At 49.1% G+C, this 22188-nt stretch overlaps 1 protein-coding gene and 1 pseudogene across 2 annotated transcripts in view; one reads left to right on the top strand and one right to left on the bottom strand.

Annotated features, from left to right (window-relative positions):
* RPS6KA2 (ribosomal protein S6 kinase A2) overlaps window positions 1–22188 on the top strand; it is a 332597-nt gene that overhangs the window by 1461 nt on the left and 308948 nt on the right. For both annotated transcript variants that reach the window (XM_087865646.1, XM_087865644.1), the window contains exon 2: window positions 2866–2925. In XM_087865646.1, coding sequence (XP_087721772.1) covers window positions 2866–2925 — 60 coding nt within the window. The remainder of the gene's footprint in view (window positions 1–2865; window positions 2926–22188) is intronic.
* Window positions 1167–1602, bottom strand: LOC123778673 (large ribosomal subunit protein eL30 pseudogene; annotated as a pseudogene).

The raw sequence follows: 22188 nt of genomic DNA, 5'->3' as shown, positions 1-22188 counted from the left end.
AGAGAGATTTGAGTTTTTAAAAAAACCGAATGAGTGAATTGAATTAATAATGATTAGCCAGAAGTTCTTTTCTTACTTCCTGGTGCGTTCTGAAGCCCTCTTGGTAATCTGAACTACGTCTGTGGTGGAGAGCCAGCTGCCAGCCCCCCCACAGCTGGGCCCCACGAAGGAAGCCCTTCTGCCAGGGCTGGGGGAGGATTTGGCTGGAGGCCGAGAGACGAGGGCAGCAGTGGGGAAGCGAAGGGGCTTTGCAGGATTGCTTGTAGGGCTCCAGACTTCACATCACTGCCACTGACCAAGGCTCTAAGGAGCAGCTGGTGTCGTAAATATCCCTGAGATCAATTGAAAATGGACCAGCAATGTATATATTCATGTTATTTAGAAAATATGTCGTAGACAGCACTGCCTGGCCACCCTGTTTAGAGGGCAAATTTTTAAAGTTTTTGAGACTGATGTACATGGAACAACAAATCATGAAAATTGGATAAAGTAGATGGTACCGAAGCAAAAGAAATTTTCTTCAGGCTTCCTGGGTCCACGTTTGAGGACCGTGCACCCTCTGCAGTGTGCTTTATGAAGACAGAGCATCCAATAGGATTGGATTGGATCTATTGCTTTGGAATCCAGAAAATCCGAGCTTTTTCTGGAAAGGTTAAATGTGAAGCCTTGGTCCCAAGGTCCTTCAGGTCCAGGGGAGTCCTGTGGGTCCGCTCCAGTGTGAAATCCATCTGCTCTGGGGCGGAGGCTCATTTTACTTTCCAGTTTTGCGCAGTTTTAGGTTGTATGATATTACACTATCTCACATGTCAAGACATTAGGCAAAACACATGGAATACATTTGGCCTCTGAACTCCAAATTAAATATTGTAAAATCCTTGCGTGGGAAGCTTCCCATGCTCTTCCTAGGGCGCTAGTGATTCTGTGAGTCGCTTTTGCACAAATTTAACACGACTAATGACTGGTTTTCCAGTGCAACCAGCACTATGGGATTCCAGTTTTACTCCAATTTAGAAGTCGCTCTGCCCTTGCCTTGTTTTCTCGGACTGGCCTGGGTTGGGTCTGAGGCTCACTGTACTGGAGACGCTGTTATCTTCACACAAACCAGCTTTGCCTCAACACATAGACTGGGCGAAATACATTTTTTTTTTTAAACAAGCTGTGGCCAGTTTTATTAAAGAAAAATTTTGCGTGATTTACTTTTCACCAGTCTGTTCCGGCATGCTTCTGACGATATCAGAGTCGCCTGGATCAGTGAGGGCCAGCGCGCATGCTCTGTAGTATCTCCCGCATGCTGTGCCCGAGTCGGTATTATCGCCACTGCAGCGACGGACACCAGTTTTGGCCAACATGGCGTGGTGTTCTGTTTCAGATTTCCTCCAGGCTGGGCAGTTGTTGGCGAGGATGAACAGTTTCGCTTTGCCACGTCTGATCATTTTCAGAGCCTGCTTGTACCCAGCACGTACTTCCCACTTTTCATAACGAGCTGGAGCCTAGAGTTGATCGACTCCAGTGACTTTTTCGTTTTCTTTGTGGCCACCATCTTCCTGCCTTAGATGCGGGACGGCCCCAACCAAGAGCAGCCGCCAAAATGGGCGGGAGAGGGAAAGGCTGGGGGAAATTCATTTGACTGTCGAGGGAAAGTATTTGCGGTTTTCTAAATTGTTTTGAGATATTTCGGGTGGTATATTTGACCAGTTAATGAGGTGTATTGACAAGGAAACGTATGCTAATTAAAAACTGGGCCCTCCATAAGATCCCTGAAGAATCTGGCCTTAAAAAGGAGCCTACGTCTGATGTTTTAGCGGGACTCTTGCTCATTGCTTTCAGCAGGCTTATCGCGGCCGAGGGCATGCCTGGGGCGGGGGGTGGGAGGGTGAGAAAACGGGAGACAGTTTGGGTAAGGTAGGGCGGAAACCTGCCCACAGCGGCTACCTGACCCATTTATCCCCTTTTTGTGTTCTTTTAAAGGAATAAGCATGACCTTCCTTTCTGGGATGTCATCATGCGTTAAGCTTAGAAAGGAAAAGCTCCTGTTTTTAAAACAATGCAAATAGTCAAATAGGACTCCCTGACATCTCACGGTCTAGCTTGTCCATTGCTGGTTATCTTATGGCCGCTAGGTGAGCAGACTGCCTGGAAGTGAGGGATCAGCCGGCTTGGGGTGTGTGGTGGACAGTGGTACCCGTGCTGCCTGCCGGCTGGCGCTCCTCCCCTGAGCTCTCTCTGCATCTCTCGGCGGTAGATGCTGTTACGTTCTGGACGTATATAGGGGAACTGAGGCCCAGGTTAAGCAGTTTGGTTTAAGTCACGATGCAGTAAGCAAGACTCAGACCCAGACCCTCCTGGTGAAGGCTTATCCTACAGAAGCACTCTGCTTTATGTGTTTATGGACCAGGCACTTGACTCTGTCCGAGTTAAGTCGTTCTCTTATCGTCCCTTGAGACTGTGATTTTATTCCGTTCGAACAAGAATGGTTGCAAACGCCTTCCTGTTTCCGTCTGTTAGTCGTTGAGCCCCACGCGAATCCATAGCCCCCACCTTGCTGGTCAGGGAGCTACGTCAGTCACCTGTTCCTCCTTCCACTTGCGGCCTGAGTTGTACACGCATGGCTGATGGAGCACGTTACAGTTGTGGATGTGAACACTCGGTGCTTTACTCACCGCCTGTTACAGAAAGAGCCACTTCCTGCAGAAGCTTCCCATGGTTGCAGGTAGATGCAGGTGGGAAGGGGCCTTGGCTTAGTTGCCCTGCTCTGCTGCACTGGTAGGGGATAGCTCGTTCGCTCTCTGTATTGATTACCTGTATGATGCTCTTTACAAGAGTGTTGCCATGCTAACGCTGTTCAATGTGTATCTTTGTTGTCAGACCACCGAGGAGGATCTTAACCTGGACTCGGAGCCCACCGTCGAAGATACCGTGGAAGAAGTAATTATACATGTTTTATTACAGCCTGATTGTTTGGGGAGAAGGTGGGGTGGAGGGAGGAATGGAAGTTTGAAATTAATAGCCCGTGGCGATTATTTTAGTGAAATATATGTGTGCAAACATACGCCGACACAAACACATATATGCACACATGTGTGCTATGTGTCTATGAGAGTCCATAAATTTCCCTCCAAAGGGATGCATGAAACATAGGAAGAAAAATCACAAACCAAGGTTCAAGGCGTAGTCTTTGGGTGTGGACTTTGCAGAGGGAGATGACATATTTCACCAGTAAGGACAGGCGTGTGGAATAACCAGCGGGGCACGGAAGTGATGCATAATTTCACCTGCTGGGGGTAGGCGCCGCGGCCTCTGCACACGTGTGGGGCTGTGCTCTCAGAGCCCCGCGAGGAGAGTGGGGAAGTGGTCCCTCCGAGGGAGCAGATCAGGAGGGGAGGCTGAGAGGAGAGACGGGATTGTGGGGAGGACACCCTGCGGGGTGTGGAGTGGGAAAGAGCCAAGAGCATTAGCTGTCGCTGGCTGTGTCAGCCTGGTTGCCACGCTGCGTGGGGGCATGTGCCTGACCCGGGTGGCAGGAAACCGGGTTTGCCCTCAGGGAGCGGAAAGGTCCAGACCGCCCCCCCCCACCCCGGCAGTCGTGGGGAGGTTATGGTGCCAGCAAGCTCGCTCTGAGGGGCCTCGGATAGGAAAGTGCTACATTCCAAAGTTGATTCACAGCCAAGGGAAGGGATTCTATTGAAGCAGTCGCATCCCAGCCGCTTGTGAGGAAGTGCCCTCCAAGGCAGCTGTAGCTGGGGGAGGTTGATGAGGCAATTAAGAAGCTCTCATTTCCTGAGTTGCTCAGCGATGCACCACTTGGAACCATAAAAGTTGTAAGATGTGCAATTCTGTTGACTTTTGAAAACAGCTGGGATGGGTGGATCAGTGAACATTGCTGGCTTTACAAGATGGTCTGTTCGGATGCTAAAAACTGTCACGTCTGTGGAAATGCATGCCCGCCAATCTGCAGTTGCAGCCCGGTGCCACCGGATCTTATGATCGCATGACATAATATGTTGGTTAAATAAGGAGAAAGGGCACAAAGCTACCTCATCTCTAGCTGGCGGCCTTTCCGCTCTGTGTGTTTGCTGCTGCACTGGGCTCTGGAAGTGTGCAGCCCGGCTCTGCTCCTGGCTTGGCAAGGAGCTTCCAGCCTTCTTCACAGAACGTGCCCTGCTGTATGCCTGCCTTCCCTGGGACAGTAGGTGTAGCCCTGTTTTTGCCATCCCATGGAGGTCAAAGGCTAAATGGACTTATGAGCCGGGGACTTAATTCCCTGAGAGGACAGACTGCCCAGTAGCGGGAGTGAACAAGGAAGGAGTGCCCTCCTTGCAAACCAACAAGGTCGAACGCCCAGGGTCTCAGGGAAACCAAGCCATGCCTGACCTGCCACTTTTATTTACACTTTGCTAGGTATTTGTGGGAATTTTGCTCAGCAGAAACCTTCGGTGTGTCTCTTGCAGGCAGATTAATGTGGTACATTAGCAGTTAGGGTCAGGAGGCTGCATGGTGCTGAGCTCCTACAGCTGTGCCGACTCTTCCTTCTGGAAGATTGTGAGAGCCACAATTGTGTCACAGGACATGCTCAAAAGTGCTTATGCAATTAACAGAGAATCTTTTATTTTTTAAAAAGATTATTTGAGAGAGAGAGAGTGAGAGAGGGCATGAGCACGGACAGGGGGAGGGGCAGAGAGAGAAGCAGACACCCCACTGAACAGGGCTCGATCCCAGGTCCCTGGGATCATGACCTGAGCTGCAGGCAGACGCTTCACTGACTGAGCCACCCAGGCGCCCCCAACAGAGACTCTTTTAACTCATTCACAGTATTTATTTCCTAAGATCTCCTAGTCTCAAGGTGTCTCATCCTTAACATTTTGGATGGAAACGCAGATGATGATTTGTTGCAGTCAAATCCTTCGACCTCTTTAAAGTTCTTTTGATAATAGGAGGTGAGACATGGTAAATTATTACTATTTCCTGATGGTAGAAAATGGATTTAACTTTGACTCTTAATGAACTAAGGAAGAAAGTTCCAAACACATTTTAGGAGTATTTTGTAGGACGTCATGTTGATATGTGACAGGTTCATGGTGTTTGTGGGGACACTGAGACATAACAGGACCGTGGGCTGCTTCCGGAGGTTTCTGACAGACGACGCTGGAAGCAACATGCAGGTCCAGCTGCAGCAGACCGACGTTTCTGTCTGAGGGTTGGTGAGAAGCAAGCGCTTCCTTGTGTGTCCTCTTTGGCCTTCAGAGCACAGCTGCGGGGTCTCCTGTAACGGAAGGATTTATGGCTCAGACACGTGAGAAAAGTCAGAGCAGAAAATTTCACACCTTTGGCCAGTCTGACGTGTATGATGACGAAAAATCCTATTTAGGAAAAAAAAAACATTCGAATCAACAACAGTTCATTCATTCATTCATTCATTCAAGAATAGTTATTGACAACCGGTGGGCAGAACATGGTGCCCAACACGGAAGGATGACAAGGAAAGTGGGCGCATCCTGGAGGCACGAGGGAGAGGACAGGGGAAAGGACGCGGGAGCTGCTGCAGCCTTGTCGTCACTCTGATATGGCTCCTCTGTGTGGAACCATATTCATAGGATATATTTTAAAGCCTAGAACACACTTGGGACATCTTCTGTATAAATATCTCAACGTGTGGTTCACATCATGGCTCTGTCCATGGAAGCACGTCTGGAATAAAGATCACAAGTGAGACAGGAAGTTGGTGTTGGTGCCACGTGAAGAGAAAGGCTTCCTCCCTGCCAGGATGTCGGTGCTGGGGCAGGGAGTTTGTGTCCTGAGTCCAGAAGGGTGGCTCTTAGTCGAATTTCACTTGACAGAAAAAACAACGAACTCCAAACAACAACAACAAAGACCTCAGCCAACTGCATCAGGAAATGTTTCTTCAGCTGTGTCTTCCAGGGGTTCTTGGGAGGGACTCGCAGTCGTGGCAGGGAAACCCGGGAGCAGAGAGCTGACCCGTGCATGTGTGGGAGGCGCCTCCTTTGTGAGGTGTGCGCTCCTGTTCCTGTCTCCTTTTGCGGGTTACGTGTGCAAAGCTGGGCGGAAGGTGAGGATTTAGGACCCTACCAGAGTCCACAGTTGACTGCAGAATCGCATGCTTCCCTTGCGCACACACTGCAGGATTAATCCACCAAGACTGAGCCTGGGTGTCTGGGAAGCCCCTGGGGGCCGGCCTCACAACACAGGAGCCCCGTCATTGGTCTCTGGGGGCAATGGCGTGGTGTGGGGAGGCGGGAAGCAGAGGGCCCCTTCCAGCATGCGGAAGCCGGGCCTCTAAGCACCGCTCAGCCCGACTCCGCGTCCCGGCATCATCAGTTACCCTTCCGTCTCTGTGTCACAGACACAGGTGTTGTTTTAGACAAGTTCCTAATCTCACAGAGCAACCCGTGAAAAATACTGGAATTCTCTGTATCCATTTTTAAAGAGATTAGATATCAGGGTCATGTTTATTAATAAAGACCATTTTCTTGTCTGGTTGACTTCAGAAACCAAGTCCAGATAAGTTATTCTCCACATTAGCGTGGTTTTACTTCAATTGCTCAAGACGACTGGGGTGTTTCCCTCTCCCCGCTGAGCTTCTCCTCCAGGTTCTGATAGCAGAGATTCTGACGTCTGTAAGGCAGAACAGTGTGTGTGTGTGGGGGGGTGTCACCTGTGGAGGTCAGCTACCACTTGGCGAAGAGCTCTGTGGGGGGCCGGGGGGGGTGGCTACCAGCGAAGGGAAGACAACTCCCGTGGCCTGTGAGGATGCTTGAAGATGTCATCCCTGTTGCCCGGCCCCCGGCCTCTTCTCAGAGGTCAGGTGGAGCAGTGGGCAGTTATTTGGGGAAGTATGTTCTGTGACTTCTGAGCATCTGTCAACGTGACGTCTCCAGTGACCAGCAGCCTGACTTCCAAGCAGCTACACTTTGGACCCTTGATTTCTCTGCTCAGGGGAGGGGGGTTCAGAGCAAGGCCATGGCAGAGATTTGAGGGAGCGTGAAAAACCCTTCATGCTTGAAGGAAAGAACGACACTTCCCAGGTGTTATCAGAACACTAATGTCACGGTCACAGTGGGATGTCACCCGGGTGGGGGCTGAGCCACCCGGATCACCTGTAGATTCCAGCAGATCATCTCTTCCCTGTCTCACTCTGGGGATCTAGAGAGTTCCATTGTTCCTTTAAAAAAAGAAAGAAGAAACAATCCAAACTGGTTTGAATAGAAATGAGACAAGAAGGATAATGAAGCCTCAGAACTAATAAAGCGATTAAGAGCAAAGCAATTAGTTTAAAGCCATAGTTAGCAGCTTGGAACAGAGAGGGACGGTCTTCGAGCCCCACTCATTTTCCTCCTGCCTGTCAGGCGCTCATCACATCTCCTGGAGCCGGCATCACCCACATCAACTCCACACCGTCAGCCCGTTTACATTCGTATTTCTTACCGTTTTTCTGTCCAGCAAAACACAGGCATCCTTTCGGCCCTTACAGAGATTCCGGAGAAGATCCTGCAACCAGAAGTATTTGGAGGGTTGTGTGGCTGAGCCAGGGAAGAGCCCATCTGTGTTTAAACACGCTGTGGGGTCGGCAGCGGGAATACGGACTTCACGACGCAGGGACGTTTAGTGAGGCAGAAGTAAAGGCCAATGTGCCATTTCGTCACGAGAACGGGTGCAGCCCATCATCGGAGGTGTGGGCAGCAGCTCTCCGCGAGCATCCCCACGAGGCAAGAAGTCGGGCTCTTCCCATGTGCCCACCCTGCGGCGCGGTCGTCCCGTTATCGCTTAGGTGTCCCCACCCGTTACTGCTGGCCACAGGAGGACGGCTTCAGCTGGTTTCCGAGGCTGAGAGCCTCATCTTTCGGCTTCTGTAACAAAGCCGGTAGCCAGCACGTTTCCGAGGGCGCTTTCTCTCTGGCGATGGAAGGGCGGCTCCATCAGTGCCGACAGGAACATTCTCCAAACCCTGCGCGCCCCCCACGGACCCTGTCCTGCTGTCTTAGAACACCCCATCCGGGGGCAATGTGGTCCCATATTTGGGCCAGCAGAGCAATTGCTCGCTTTGTTCTGTGTCCGGGCTGGAGCCTGTGTCAACGAGCAAGTGGCCCGCGTGGGCCTCGTGGCAGCCGCGGGGGCAGGACGGCCACGGATGCGGCCCGGGCGCGGTGATTTCACGGCTGGCCACGTAGAGAAGACGCTGCTCTTCCCGGGTGGAGGGTGCTTACCAGTCCCATCGTGGCCAGGGATAACCCACGTCCCGAAGCAAGTGCCCAATCAACGCTACACTTCTGCCCAGAGCATGGGGCTGGAAAAGCCCCGAGATCAAGTCTGGGTGTCTTCTAGGGCCACCTGTGTTTGAAGCCCCACGGAAGGACAGCGCACCGGTCCCGCCAGAGGGGAAACCCAATGACTTGGTGAGATAAGAACGCTGCCTTTTAACTCGAATCTGATTTCCATCACCTTCCGTCCTCGCGAAGCCGCAGAGAAGTGGGGGGAGGTCCATCACTGTCCCTCTGTTTTTCAGGTGGTGAAATTGAGGCGTCAAAAATGCTGTGATTTGCTAAGTATAACGCAGCACCGACAAATTAGGGAATTTCAAACTGAAGCTATTCATGCTGGTGTACTTTCTCTTCCTAGAATCACTGCTCCCCCCGGGGTGGCTGATGGTGGCTGATGGCGTTTGGCTAATGGAATCAGGGCCCAGGTCAGACGCTGTGGCTTGTCTTCTCCTCTGGGATTAAAGCAAGGTGATAGGTGCCTCCCCGGCCCCACTGGCCCCTTTCTGTGCCCACACTGGAGACCTCAGGCAGCGTCCCTGTGGCCACATCTGCACTTCCCGTGGCTGTGAGGAACTCACGGGCTCCACACTGTCACACTGGGATTCTCTCTCCTTTCCTCTTTTCAAAATTCTCTCTCCCGCTCTCTTCAAAGTGGGAAAACACAGAATTGTTTTCTCTGTGTACCAAAAAATCCAAGAATTACATAGGTTCCTTATATTCTGTTAACCTCAAATGGATAATTTGAATAATTATGGTAAGAGAGGATCCTTGTATCCTCCATAGTAATGCTCTCTGTTGGGTAAAATTGAAAGTATCAGGTAGAAAATTGTGTAGTGTATGACTGTTCAGAAATTTTGAGGTAATAAAAGAGTAAAACAACAGAACCATATTCTTGTAACATAGATGCAGCTGTGAGTGGGGTGTGGAGACATAGACTTTGCAATTTATGTGAGTCATAAACCTCTCTAGGGAATCATTCAGACATATTTTTCTCCAAGATGTAGTGCCAAAACACCCCTCAGTGCCAAATGCATGTTGAGTAAGCAGCCGGCCGGGCGTCAGCAGCGTCTCTGCCCTGGCCAGGCTTCCCTGGGTGCCGGCGGGGGCTCCGGTCCCTCGGCCCTACCCTGATTGCCACCCACCCCGGAAGGAAGGGAGCAAACAGTGGGCACAACTTATATGCAAAGAACTCAGAGTCTCTGTGCAGACATAGTTTGGGGAGCGTCTATTGTCTATTTTAGGCTTGACAGAAGCATGAGTAAGACCTCCTGTTCTTCAAGAAATCATCATCTTTGAGGATTCACACACATAAATGCCTGTTTCCAGAGTAATAGGATAAATACCAGAGGGTGATTTCTAGCTCCTTCTTGAAATGACGAGGGTCTCTGGTGCTGTGGGGGATCACAGGCCCTGGGCGCACGCCGGGTGGGAGCCAGCCCACCCCTCCCCCCACCTCCTCCCACTCTCCCTCCTCCTAATTCTCCCGGCAAATGTCTGAGTGAGCGCTGTGTGCCTGGCACTGTGCCAGGCTCTAGGGACTCAGTGACTCAGATAAAAGAGACAGACAGGAGTCTCTGTCGCATGGACCTTCCATCTGAATGTTCTTGTAAATAAGTAACTAAATGAGACCGTTCCATACAGCGGCTAGTGGTGTAGGGGAGCAGTGGGGATGGAGAGTGAGGGGGCCATGTCAGCAGAGTGGTGGGTAGAGAAGTCCCCTCTGAGCAGGCGGGGTTTGGGTTGGGACTTGAATGAGGGGACAGACCAGCTAAGGAACCTGGGGAAGACAGTTCCAGGCACAGGGTGGGTGCAGTAGCCTGGGGAGCTTGGGAGCCCAGGGTGGAGAAGGTGGGGTGCAGGGTCATGGGGACCAGGCTCAGGTCTCTGGTGTGACTCTGGATTTTCTGGGAAGTGGGAACCTCCCACGGAGCTCATGCGAGAAGAGTAGACTCTGGGAGCCTGGCCCGGGGTGTGTGTGTGTGTGTGTGTGTGTGTGCACTGCACGGCTGGCAGGTGTTTCTGTTGGCTTTGTGGGTACGGCATCCTTTCCCAGGCTGCTGTGACGGCTCCGCGGATGGGGCTCGGACAGCAGACATTTACGCCCACGGTACTGGAGCCTGGATGGCTGACCTGGAGTGCCAGCGGTTGCTTCCTGCTGGGCTGGGAGGGAGAACCCGTTCCAGGCGCCTCCCGAGCCTGGTGTGGCTGGTCATCTCCATGTTCCCGGGCTCGTGCACACGTGGCCGCGCCCCTGACTCTGTCCTCATGGGACGTTCTCCCTGTGTCTTCACACAAGGAGTCCGTCACGTTGGATTAGAGCCCACCCAACTTCATGACTTATTTCTTAGCTAATTAAGTCTGCAGTGGCCCTCTTTTCAAATAAGGTCATGTTCTGAGGTCCTGGGGTTTAGGACTTTCGAGGGCAAAGTTCAACCCATAACAATTACAGTGTTTGGGAAACTCAGTTTTCTTGGTTTCATGGGTCTGGGGCTCAAAGTCTTTGCCACAGACCCTGCTTTTTAGGGCATGAACTAAAACCCACAAGTGTATGCCAACTAATTTTGTAATAATTTCTTCTTCCACGCCAGCCAAGCGGCGTGTGGGGCTCCCTCTGACTTTGGGTGACCCCAAGCTCTGGTGGTGGGGGTGCCTTGTTTGGGATGAGAGAAGGTTTTCGGGTTGGTTTTGCCTCAGACCCCTGTCCTCTGAGGGCACAGCCCTCCCCCTCGGTCAGTCCCTGTCCCTCTTAGAGCGTGGTCATGGGGTATGATGCTTACGTGGCGGCGGGAGACGGGAATATAACAGAAATCATGACGCGTGCTGTAGAAACTCTCACCTGCTCTCAGCCACGAGGCCCCCTCCCCGGGCCCTCTCCTGACTTCACTGCAGTGTGCCTCTGGGGGCCAGGGGCGGCCAGCGTGGCAGGGATGTCTCCTGTCGAAAGAACTTTTTGATTTTTACATTTTCTTGCTCTGCAGTTAGGCTCCTTTCTTGGGCTTTCATCTTGCCTCCTGTAGCCCCAGGAAACTGCGTCTTCTGCCCCTTCCTGACACCTGACGGGCCCCAAGGCCGCTCCCTCCCAGAGAGTGGGGCGGTCTCGATGGCCAGAAGCCCACCTCAGGGGCTCGGGCTTGCAGACACCCCTAACAAGACAGTAAGGAGTGGGAATATTCAGCTTTCTTTTCAAATAAGGTGAGGCGATGCGCTCCATCCTCAGTGACCAGGGACGCGGCTCTCAAACTGGAAAGAGGTTTGGTAGCACCACGCGCGGCTGGCGGACACCGAGGATCTGCGGGTCTGTACCTCTGTGTTACTGTTGGGCTGTCATGGCGCACGGACAAGTCAACCCAGAACCCAGCCTTTGCCCGGCCCTGGCCTAGGCTGTGCTGCGCCACTGCCTGTTTCTGGGGTCCGGGCCGCCCCGCAGAGCGTCCCGGGCAGCCCCAGCCGTGCTGGGTTCCGGAGGAGGCAGAGAGGGCGGAGGCCGGGCTGCTGCCGGACAGTGCACGCTCGCTGGGAAGTCTGACAGTCCCGTGGAGGGTCTGGTACAGCTGCAGACTGGTCCAGCAGGTCTCGGGGGCCTGAGAGTCTGCATTTCTAGTCAGCCTTTTCCCCAGGGGTGTGGTGCTTCTCGTCCGCCGGCCACACCTTGAGTCCCCAAAGCAGGGAACCCTCAGAACAAGGGCAGGATACTCACAGTTAGAAAGTGCTTTCTAGAAGCAGTGCGGTAGACTGATTGCTGCAGTGAGCACAGCCGTACGTTCTGGAGGTCAGGAGTGCTGGGATCTAGGTGTCGGCAGGGCTGCGTTCCACTCCAGAACAGCTTCCTTGCTTTCCCCAGCCTCCAGAGGTGTCTGAATTCCTTGGCTCACCCCGCCCTCTGCTTCTGTCCTCCTGTCTGCTGACTCTGACCCTCCTGCCTCCTCTCAGAAGGACCCTTTGATGACATCAAACCCATCTGCATAATTCAGGATAGTCTCCCCATCTCAAGATCCTTAACTTAAGGGGCGCCTGGGTGGCTCAGTTGTTAAGCGTCTGCCTTTGGCTCAGCTCATGGTCCCAGGGTGCTGGGATCGAGCCCCGCATCAGGCTCCCTGCTCCTCTGGGAGCCTGCTTCTTCCTCTCCCACTCCCCCTGCTTGAGTTCCCTCTCTCGCTGGCTGTCTCTCTCTCCCTGTCAAATAAATAAATAAATAAATAAATAAATAAATAAATAAATAAATAAATAAAATATTAAAAAAAAAAAAAAGATCCTTAACTTAAACTTGGAAGGTAACCTATTCACAGGCTCCCGGGCCCTCTGGGCCCTATTATTCACAGCGGGTGTGTCTGTGGGACAGCTCATCTGGTCTCTTCACAAGACTGAAGCAAAAGACCGGGAAGGACGATTACATATCACAGGGACAAAAGAGGCATAATGAAATGTAATGTATACTTCCAGGCTAGGTCCTGATTTGAAGAAACCAACTGTAAAACATATTTCTTGGGACAACTGGAGGATTACGAATGTGGAATAGATCATATTTTTGTAGATTATTTTTGTTAGTATTTTTAGGTAAAGTATATGAACCATACATTTCACTGCTAAATATTTCATTTTTTTCCCTCAAACTTAACATTTTCCTATGTAAGCACAATGCCCGTAATGACTGACAGGTGGATACTTTCATTCTGCCTTCCCCCAAACCTTTAGATTAGGAAGGTCAAAAGCATCTCACTTTATAAGTTAAGGGCTACCTACCCTTCTGTCCATGTTATTTTACTTCCATGAAAATAATCAATTACAGCTAAATCGTACCTCTGTTGGATAGGGCATTGATTTCTAGCTATTAATTTTAACAAAGAGCATCAGCTGCTGACCCCTTCATATGAAGCTTTTAAACACCAAAGTACTCCGTTCATGACTCAGTCATACCTTGTTTACCATACAGGGATTTGGGGTTTGTGACCTAGAGCCTTGGTCAATGAGTAATTGCTTATGAATGGAGTCAACATAATTTTTGTGTGCCTTGAAAGTAGGAGTTAAAAAGAGGTCTTAAGTTAATTGTGAATTAGGACAAATTCTGCTTCTTGATTGTTTTTTTTTTTCATGTGAAAACTTTATTTACTTCTGAAGGGAAAGATAATCAGATAAGTTATTGGTTCAAAGCAAGCAAGCAGATAGCATCAAAAAAGACTGGTGCTCTGGTTCTGCTTAGGGTGCAGAAAGTCATAAAGAAAATGTTCTTGGGAAAGAGAAATAGCTTCAGGTGAGCTACAAAGTCATAACTTTCCTTGAACCCACCAGAAAGCAAGGCAACCAGGGCGCTTTATCCTAAAGGATGACAAGCCCCTTCAATGAGGGCTGGGACATGATCTGTTTCACCTGTGGCAGAGAACAGGCAGAAGACACAGCCATAGAAGTGGGTAAAAACAAAACAGCTAAGTGTGGGCTTTTGCACCAGTTTAGAATCTGGGGGCCTCAGGCATATGGGAGCCCACACTCCCTTGCATCTCCTCTCCATGGGCCTTTCTTGGAGGTATGTGAGAAAGATCGGGGCCAGAGCATGGCTTGAGGGAGACTTGAACCCAGCTCCTAGCACTTCTCTCACAGGATGCAAAGGTCTACACTACTGGGAGGAGCCTCATACTCCCTTCAATGTTCAGGACCCTGGAGGGACCCTGTCTTTGGAGCAGCTAAAAGCTAGCTGCTGTGAGAGGGTGAGAGGGTCAGGAATCCCACCCTGCTCCCTATACTTCTAGATATTACCAGTAAGAATTGGAAATTGAAATTAAAGTTATATGCAAAACATGCAAAGACTGTAACACATAGGGATAAATCTAACAAAATCTATGCAAGGTTTATATACTGAAAACTATAAAACACTGCTGGGAAAAGAACACTGCTGAAAGATTAAGGAAGACTTAAATTAGTAAAGAGACATACTATATTCATGGACAAGAAGACTCAATATTATTAAGGTGTTTATTTTCCAAACTGATTTTGCTAGTCTATGCAATGCCAACTGTAGTCCCAGCAGATTTTTTTCCCTTTATTTTTTAGAGCAGTTTTAGGATCACAGAAAATTGAGCAGAAAGCACAGAGATTTCCCAGGTAGTCCATGGCCCACACATGCACAGCCTCCCCCACTATCACTGTCTCCCTCTGGAGCGGTACATTTGTTACAATCGATAACCATACATGGACATGTCTCAGTCACCTAAGGCCAAAGTTTGCATGAAGGTTCGAGTGTGGTGCTGTCTGGACAATGCATGATGACTTCTACCCATTGTTACAATAGCTTACAAAGTAGTTTCACTGCCCTGAAAATCCTCTGTCCTCCTTTGAATCCATTTCACCTTCTTAGCTCTGTGACCTCTGCTTTGGGTTCATCACCTGTTAGTGTGGATAAGATTTGTGTCTACTCCATAGTTGTGAGATCAAATGAGGAAATACTGTGTGAGAGTTTGGCTAACTGCCTGCACACAGTGAGCACTCTGTAAAGGCTTTCTATTAGGATGATCTGCATTGTCATGGAAGAAAAACCTCACTAAGCATCTTAATCAGGCTAATTAAGTTGTCTTACATAAAAGAGCAAGCTGTTTTCAAATAGGTTGGCAAGATGTATTTACAATGAAACATTTTAATGGGGACACTATAAATAAATTCTGTTCTTTAAGGCATCATGGACAACGCTTTGGCTCCACAGTGCTTTTCCAGCTTCTAGTTCCTTTGATTATGTGTGCTTGAAAGTAATAAGTATATATTTAGAAAATAGGATATACGGTTCATGGTTTTCATTTATTTAGACTGTCCTTTATTTATTTATTTATTTATTTATTTATTTATTTATTTATTTAAAGATTTTATTTATTTGAGAGAGAGAGCGAGCGAGCTGGGGGAGGGCAGAGGGAGAGGGAGAATCAGACTCCCTGCTGAGCAGGGAGCCCGACATGGGGCTCCATCCCAGAACCCTATGATCATGACCTGAGCCAGAGGCAGACGCTTAACTGACTGAGCCACCCAGGTGCCCTTGTCCATTATTTAAATATCTGTTTATCAGCTACTTATCATGCCATCATCTACTTGCTATCTATTATCTATTTGTCCATCAATCATTCTATCATCTACCTATCTTTTATCTACCTATCCGTACTATGTAATTTTGAGATTGTGCGTATATATGTATGTGTATGTGGTAGAATATAATTTGTTTGAAATATTTCCTGTTGTAATTTCCCCTCTCAGTTTTGGAATTTCTATCACCTTTTGCTGCTATGACCAGGCACGGGGAAGTCCAGGAAGAATACAGTCAGAGAGAGAGGAAAGAGGATGATTGCCCTGAAAGAACTCCTACCAGGAAGTGTGAAGCCCTTTTTCTGTAGGAAGATGCTCTTGTAAGGAGCTACAGAGAAGGCCAAGAGAGTGAACTCAAGGCTCGATGTTCTCATTTTCCTCACAGTTGATCTTTTTTTTTTTTTTAATTTTGGCAGAGGTGGGGAAGGAGTGATGGTTGTTAGAAACACAAAAGAAGTTTAAGGGTAAATTCGAGCAGGAGGTGTGGTTCTCACTTCTCCTGGCCAGGCCTAGAAAGTCCACCTGCTTCTTTAGAAACGCACAGGGGTCGTGACCTCTACAGATCCAACGTAGCTGAGGAAGGATCCCGAGGGAACACGTCTGTGGTGGGGCTTCGGGTTTTGGCTGCTTGGAATTGGGATTCTGAGGTGAAGACCTGCCTTCCTTTGAGGGAGTTTCACAGGAGTGCTCTCGGGGTCCATACTCCTGGGGAGTGCAGGGAGAGACTGAGCAGAAGGAGCAGTTGTGCACATATGTAGCCACAGCAAAGGCCTTGCCAATCCTAATCAAGAGGGCAGGGACCAGGTCGTTATAGCCCATCATTGGTACCCGCCAGTAGGGGGCGAGCTCCTGGGTGAAGGAGATCTTCTAGCTGAGGGCAGTGCCTTGCAGGGATTTGAGTCCCCAGCCACTGGAAGGACTGTGCTCTCGTCTTGCAGAGGTGGGGCTGGAGAGCTGGGAGGCATACCCCAGTGTCTGCAGTCAGACTCTTGGCGATGCTATGGTTCCAAGGGAGCCCTTCATCATAGAAGTAACACCCCAACTGCATGGCATGGTCCAGCTCCAAGGAAGAGAGAGCATCTGGCTAGAGGCATTCAGTGGTCAGGGCTCTGGTGTGATGGGAAGAGCCAGGAAAAGGTTTTAGTCTAGAAGGGAGGGGGAAAGAAGAAAGAATGTCCTGAATTTCAAGTAAAAGGTCATAAAAATCAACATGGGAGTCAGGATGGAAGGTCATGGCTATGGGATTCCCACCCCTATCCTGGAGAAGGGAGTTAAGGCAGCAGCACGAATACCAGACCCGCTTTCAGGGTCGAGAAGGGAGGGAGCCAATACCAGGTCGAGGGAATGTGTCAGATCCCGCAATGTAAGCACACCTGTGAGAAAACATAGTGGTGTGAATTCAGCACACTGTGCCTCTAAGACAACTGTCCTTGCTTCATTGCCTTGCAGAAAGACGTCTTTGAACTTGGTATAGCTTCTTTCTTGCACACATATTGAGAGAGAGGTTTTATACTCTGGATCAGTGATGTCATTCTTTGGGGGAGATTCTTCAAAATTTGTAGGAAAACACACATCAAATTTACCATCTGAACCATTTTTAAGCGTATAGTTCAGTGGGTTTAAGTTCATCCACACTGTGGCGCCACCATCACCACTAACCATCCAGGAAACATTTTTTATTTTGCAATACTGAAGTGCTGTACCCATGAGCAGTAACTCTCCATGTCCCCTTCCTTCGGTCTCTCCCCTCCCCCCATAGAAACAGACACCCTCTGCTTTCTGTCTCCATGATTTTGACTACTCTATGTGCCTCATGTAAGTGGGATCGTACAGGATTAGACTTTTGTGGTGGGCTCATTTCACTGAGCGTAACGTCCTCAAGGTCCATCATGTTGCATGTAGCAGGCGTCGGAACGACCTTCCTTTCTAAGGCTAAGTAGGATTCCGTTGTGTGTAAAACCATATTTTGTTTATCTATTCACCTGCCGATGGACACTCTTGTTGCTCGCATTTTGGGCTATTGTGAATAATGTGTCTTTGAACAAATATTTGTTTGAATTTCTGCTTTCACTTTGAGTATATACCCAGAAGTAGAACTGCGGGGCCATTTGGAATGTCTATGCTTCATTTCATGAGGACACTCCACAGCAGCTGTCCTGTTTCATATTCCCACCAAAGGTTCCAATGTCTCTGCACCCTTGCTGACATTTGTTATATTCAGGGTTTTTTTTTTTTTTTTTTTTTTTTTTTTTGACAGTAGCTTTCCTAACGGGTGTCAAGCGGCATCTCATGGGCTTTGGTCCGCGTTTCCATAATGGTCAGTGATGTTGGGCATCTTTTCATGTGCTCATTGACCATTCAGATATCTTTTTTGGAGAAATATCTATGCAAGTCCTTTGCCCATTTTCGATCGGATTATTGTTGCTGTTGTTGAGTTGTGGGGATTCTTTAAACATTCTGGATATTAACCTCTTACCCGATGTAGGATTCGCAGATATTTCTCCCATCCAGTGGGTTGCCTTTTCGTTCTGTTGATTGTGGCCTTTGGTCCTCAGAAGCTTTCCATCTTGATGTAGTCCGATATATGTGTTTTTCCTTTGTGCTGTTCTTTTGGTGTCCTATCCAAGAAGACATTGCCAAATCTAACGTTATAAAGCTCTTCCCTGTTTTCTTCTCAGGGTTTTATACTTTAAGGTTTTATATTTAGGTCTTTGATTTTTGGTCAGTGTTTGTGTAATATGGTGTAAAATAAGACTTCAACTTCTTCCTTGTGTGTGTGTGTCCAAGTCTTGATCTTCCTTCCAAGGACAAGGGCTCAGGGACGCTGTGGTGTTAGCACAGAGCTGGGGACACAGTGGGGTCTGGATCCCTGCTCTCTGGGCTCATTGTATGCTCAGGATTTAACGTTTCAGACATGATGAACATCATGTCCTACAACTTTTCTCAGAAGACACAGAGAACTTTGTATCAGTTTTTAGATTACAACTATAAACTGCATATCAACTTAGAGTTGATTTGGAGGAGGAAGAGAAAGCTGTGGGAAAATGTTTTCTATGCTCCAGTGATTCCAGCCGGTTCGTAAAATTTACATCTGTTTTTCTCGGTAAAACTTAAAATACCCACCAACCTAGAAAATTTGCCAAAAAACATTTATTTATGTCTTAAGTGTTATTTAATGACTCATTGTTATATTTGTCTTGATTCATTCTTTTAGGTTAATCCCATTTTTCTTTAGTTTCTACGCAAGATTATTGATGAGAAAGGCAGGATGCTCGGGTGACAGACGGGTCAGGGCTCTGGTCATTGCTGCTGGGAGATCTCATTTGCAGGGTCCAGAGTCTCCCCCACGGCACCCCCACCCCAAGGTGAAGCCCAGCTGAGCCCTGGGTCTCTTTGTTCATGGCATTATCTGAAAACAAGAGTTAGAGATCCTGCCTGTTGGAAGTGGTGGCTGCCACGCAGACCCAGCTCCCTGGATGCCGCTGTCCCAGTCCGTCCAGTCTGTTCCCTCCCTGCTTCCCCGCCGGCCAGCAGGTGCACATGATCCTTTCTGTGGTCCCACCTGGAACCCCGCCCTTTCCATTCATTTGGAGAACCTGCCGCTGTTCTCACTTTGAAATGAGTGCCTGACCACACAGTCAGCTGAGTTCTTAAAGGATTTTAAAGGCCCTCTTTCTTCATTTGTGGGGAAACACCACTTGAAATGCATCCACGTGTTTGGAACCTGAAATATGCTCACTTCCCGTTAGAGGCCCCAAGGGGAGGGAAGCTCGCAGCCCAACAAGCACTTCAGCCCAAGCACTTCGGGGTATGAGGTTGGGGTCAGCAGGCTCGTGGGGGCCAGGCAGCAGAGGACCCTAAAGCATGACGCTTAGGCGTTTAGCTGTCTTAATGGGACAGGTCTGAACACACACATACACACACACACACAGAAAGACTGACTTGGAGCCAGATTAAAGATTCAATTTCACTTCAACTGTCATTAGGAAATGTGTCCTGGAGCATCTTATAAAGTGAAGATCCCAAGTTCTAGCTGCTGACATAGCACAAGGCTCCCAGGCTGGACAGACCTCCGGGGGTATGCGTCACAAAGTGGGCTGTCCTGTACTCAGTGGCCGAGGGGCAGAGAGCTGCCCTGGTTCCCGCGTCGCTTTTGGTGGAGATCACCAGTGCTCATCATGAGTCCACGCACTGCTCTCCTTGACTTATTTATTCATTTATTTGTTTTCTATAGACATTCTTATTCACAACACCTGGACTGTAGGTGCCGGAGTTTCTCCTGGATATGTTGACATGTGTGTATGGGTACATGTGTATACACACACGTGACTATGCATGTACACACAGTACAGGCATACATGTGACTGTGTGAACGTGTGTGCACACACACACCTACTACACACACACCTACCACACACACATGTACTACACACACACAAACACTACACACACCTACTACACACACATACACCTACCACACACACACCTACTACACACACACACCTACCACATACACACCTACTACACACACACCTACCACACACACACTTACCACACACACACCTACTACACACAACACCTACTACACACACACACCTACCACATACACACCTACTGCACACACACACCTACTACACACACACCTACCACACACGCACACTTACTACACACACACACACTACACAAACACCTACTACACACACACCTACCACTCACACACCTACTACACACACACACCTACTACACACACACACCACACACACCTACTACACACACGTACTACACACACACTTACTACACACACACACTTACCACACACACACCTACCACACACACACCTACTACACACCTACACACACACACCTACCACACACACACACCTACACACACACACCTACCACACACACAACTACACACACACACCTACTACACACACCTACACACACACACACCTGTTACACACACGTACTACAAACACACCTACTATACACACCTACCACACACACATACCTACTACACACACACACCTACCACACACACACCTACCACACACACACCCACACACCTACTACACACACACCTACTACACAAACACACACCTACTACACACACGTACTACACACACACCTACCACACACACACACCCACACACCTACTACACACACACACCTACACACACGTACTACACACACACCTACTACACGCACACACCTACTACATACACCTACCACACACACACACCTACTACACACACACACACCACACACGCACCTACCACACACACACCTACTACACACACACACACCTACCACACCCACACACCTACTACACACACACCCACACACCTACTACACACACACACCTACTACACACACGTACTACACACACACCTACTACACACACACACCTACTACACACACCTACCACACACACACCTACCACACTCACACCTACTACACACACACCTACTACACACACACACCTACTACACACACCTACCACACACACACCTACCACACTCACACCTACTACACACACACCCCACACACACACCTACTACACACACCTACCACACACACCACACACACACCTACTACACACACCTACCACACACACACGTACTACACACACACACACCTACTAAACACACACCTACCACACACACACACCTACTACACACACACCTACCACACACACACACCTACTACACACGTACTACACACACACGTACTACACACACACACGTACTACACACACACCTACCACACACACACCTACACACACGTACTACACACACACCTACTACACACAACACCTACTACACACACACACCTACTACACACACACACCTACTACACACACACACCTACTACACACACTGACTACACACACACGTACTACAGACACGTACCTACACACACACGTACTACACATGCACATCTACTACACGCACATACCTCCTACACACACCTACATGCACATGCACATCTACTACACGCACACACACTACACACACACCTACTACACACACACCTACCACACACAAACCTACCACACACACACCTACTACACACAACACCTACTACACACACCTACTACACACACACACACCTACCACACACACACACTTACCACACACACACCTACTACACACACCTACCACACACACACGTACTACACACACACCTACTACACCTACTACACACACACATACCTACTACACACACACCTACCACACACACCTACTACACACACACACCTACTACACACACGTACTACACACACACGTACTACAGACACGTACCTACACACACACGTACTACACATACACATCTACTACACGCACACACCTACTACACACACCTACTACATGCACATGCACACCTACTACACACACATGCACACCTACTACACACACACCTACTGCACGCACATGCACACCTACTACATGCACACACACTATACACACGCCTACCACACACACATACCTACTACACACACACCTACTACACACTCACACCTACTACACACACCTACCACACACACACACCTACCACACACACATACCTACTACACACACACACACACACACACACCCCTTCCTAGATGGAGTTGTTGAAAGGAATTCACACAGAGAGTGCATGTTCAGTTTTAGGGGAGAGTGACATGCTCTTTTCTAAATCAGCTTTTGTACAAGGTAAGGTCTTCCTTCTCCGCTGGAATGATGGCTTCGGGTCACGACCGCCCCATCCGGAGGGGCCACGTGCTTGTGACTCCACGTTCAATCCAGGTATCTGTCAGCAGGTTGCCACTCGGCAGGGCAGGGCCTTGGGGGGTTTTCCTTCAACAGTTTTTGTCT

Source organism: Ursus americanus, chromosome 11 (genome assembly GCF_024610735.1).
Source record: "Ursus americanus isolate L20-20 chromosome 11, mUrsAme1.1.p, whole genome shotgun sequence".
Classification (NCBI taxonomy): Eukaryota; Metazoa; Chordata; class Mammalia; order Carnivora; family Ursidae; genus Ursus; species Ursus americanus.
This window is presented reverse-complemented; position numbering and strand designations above follow the sequence as displayed.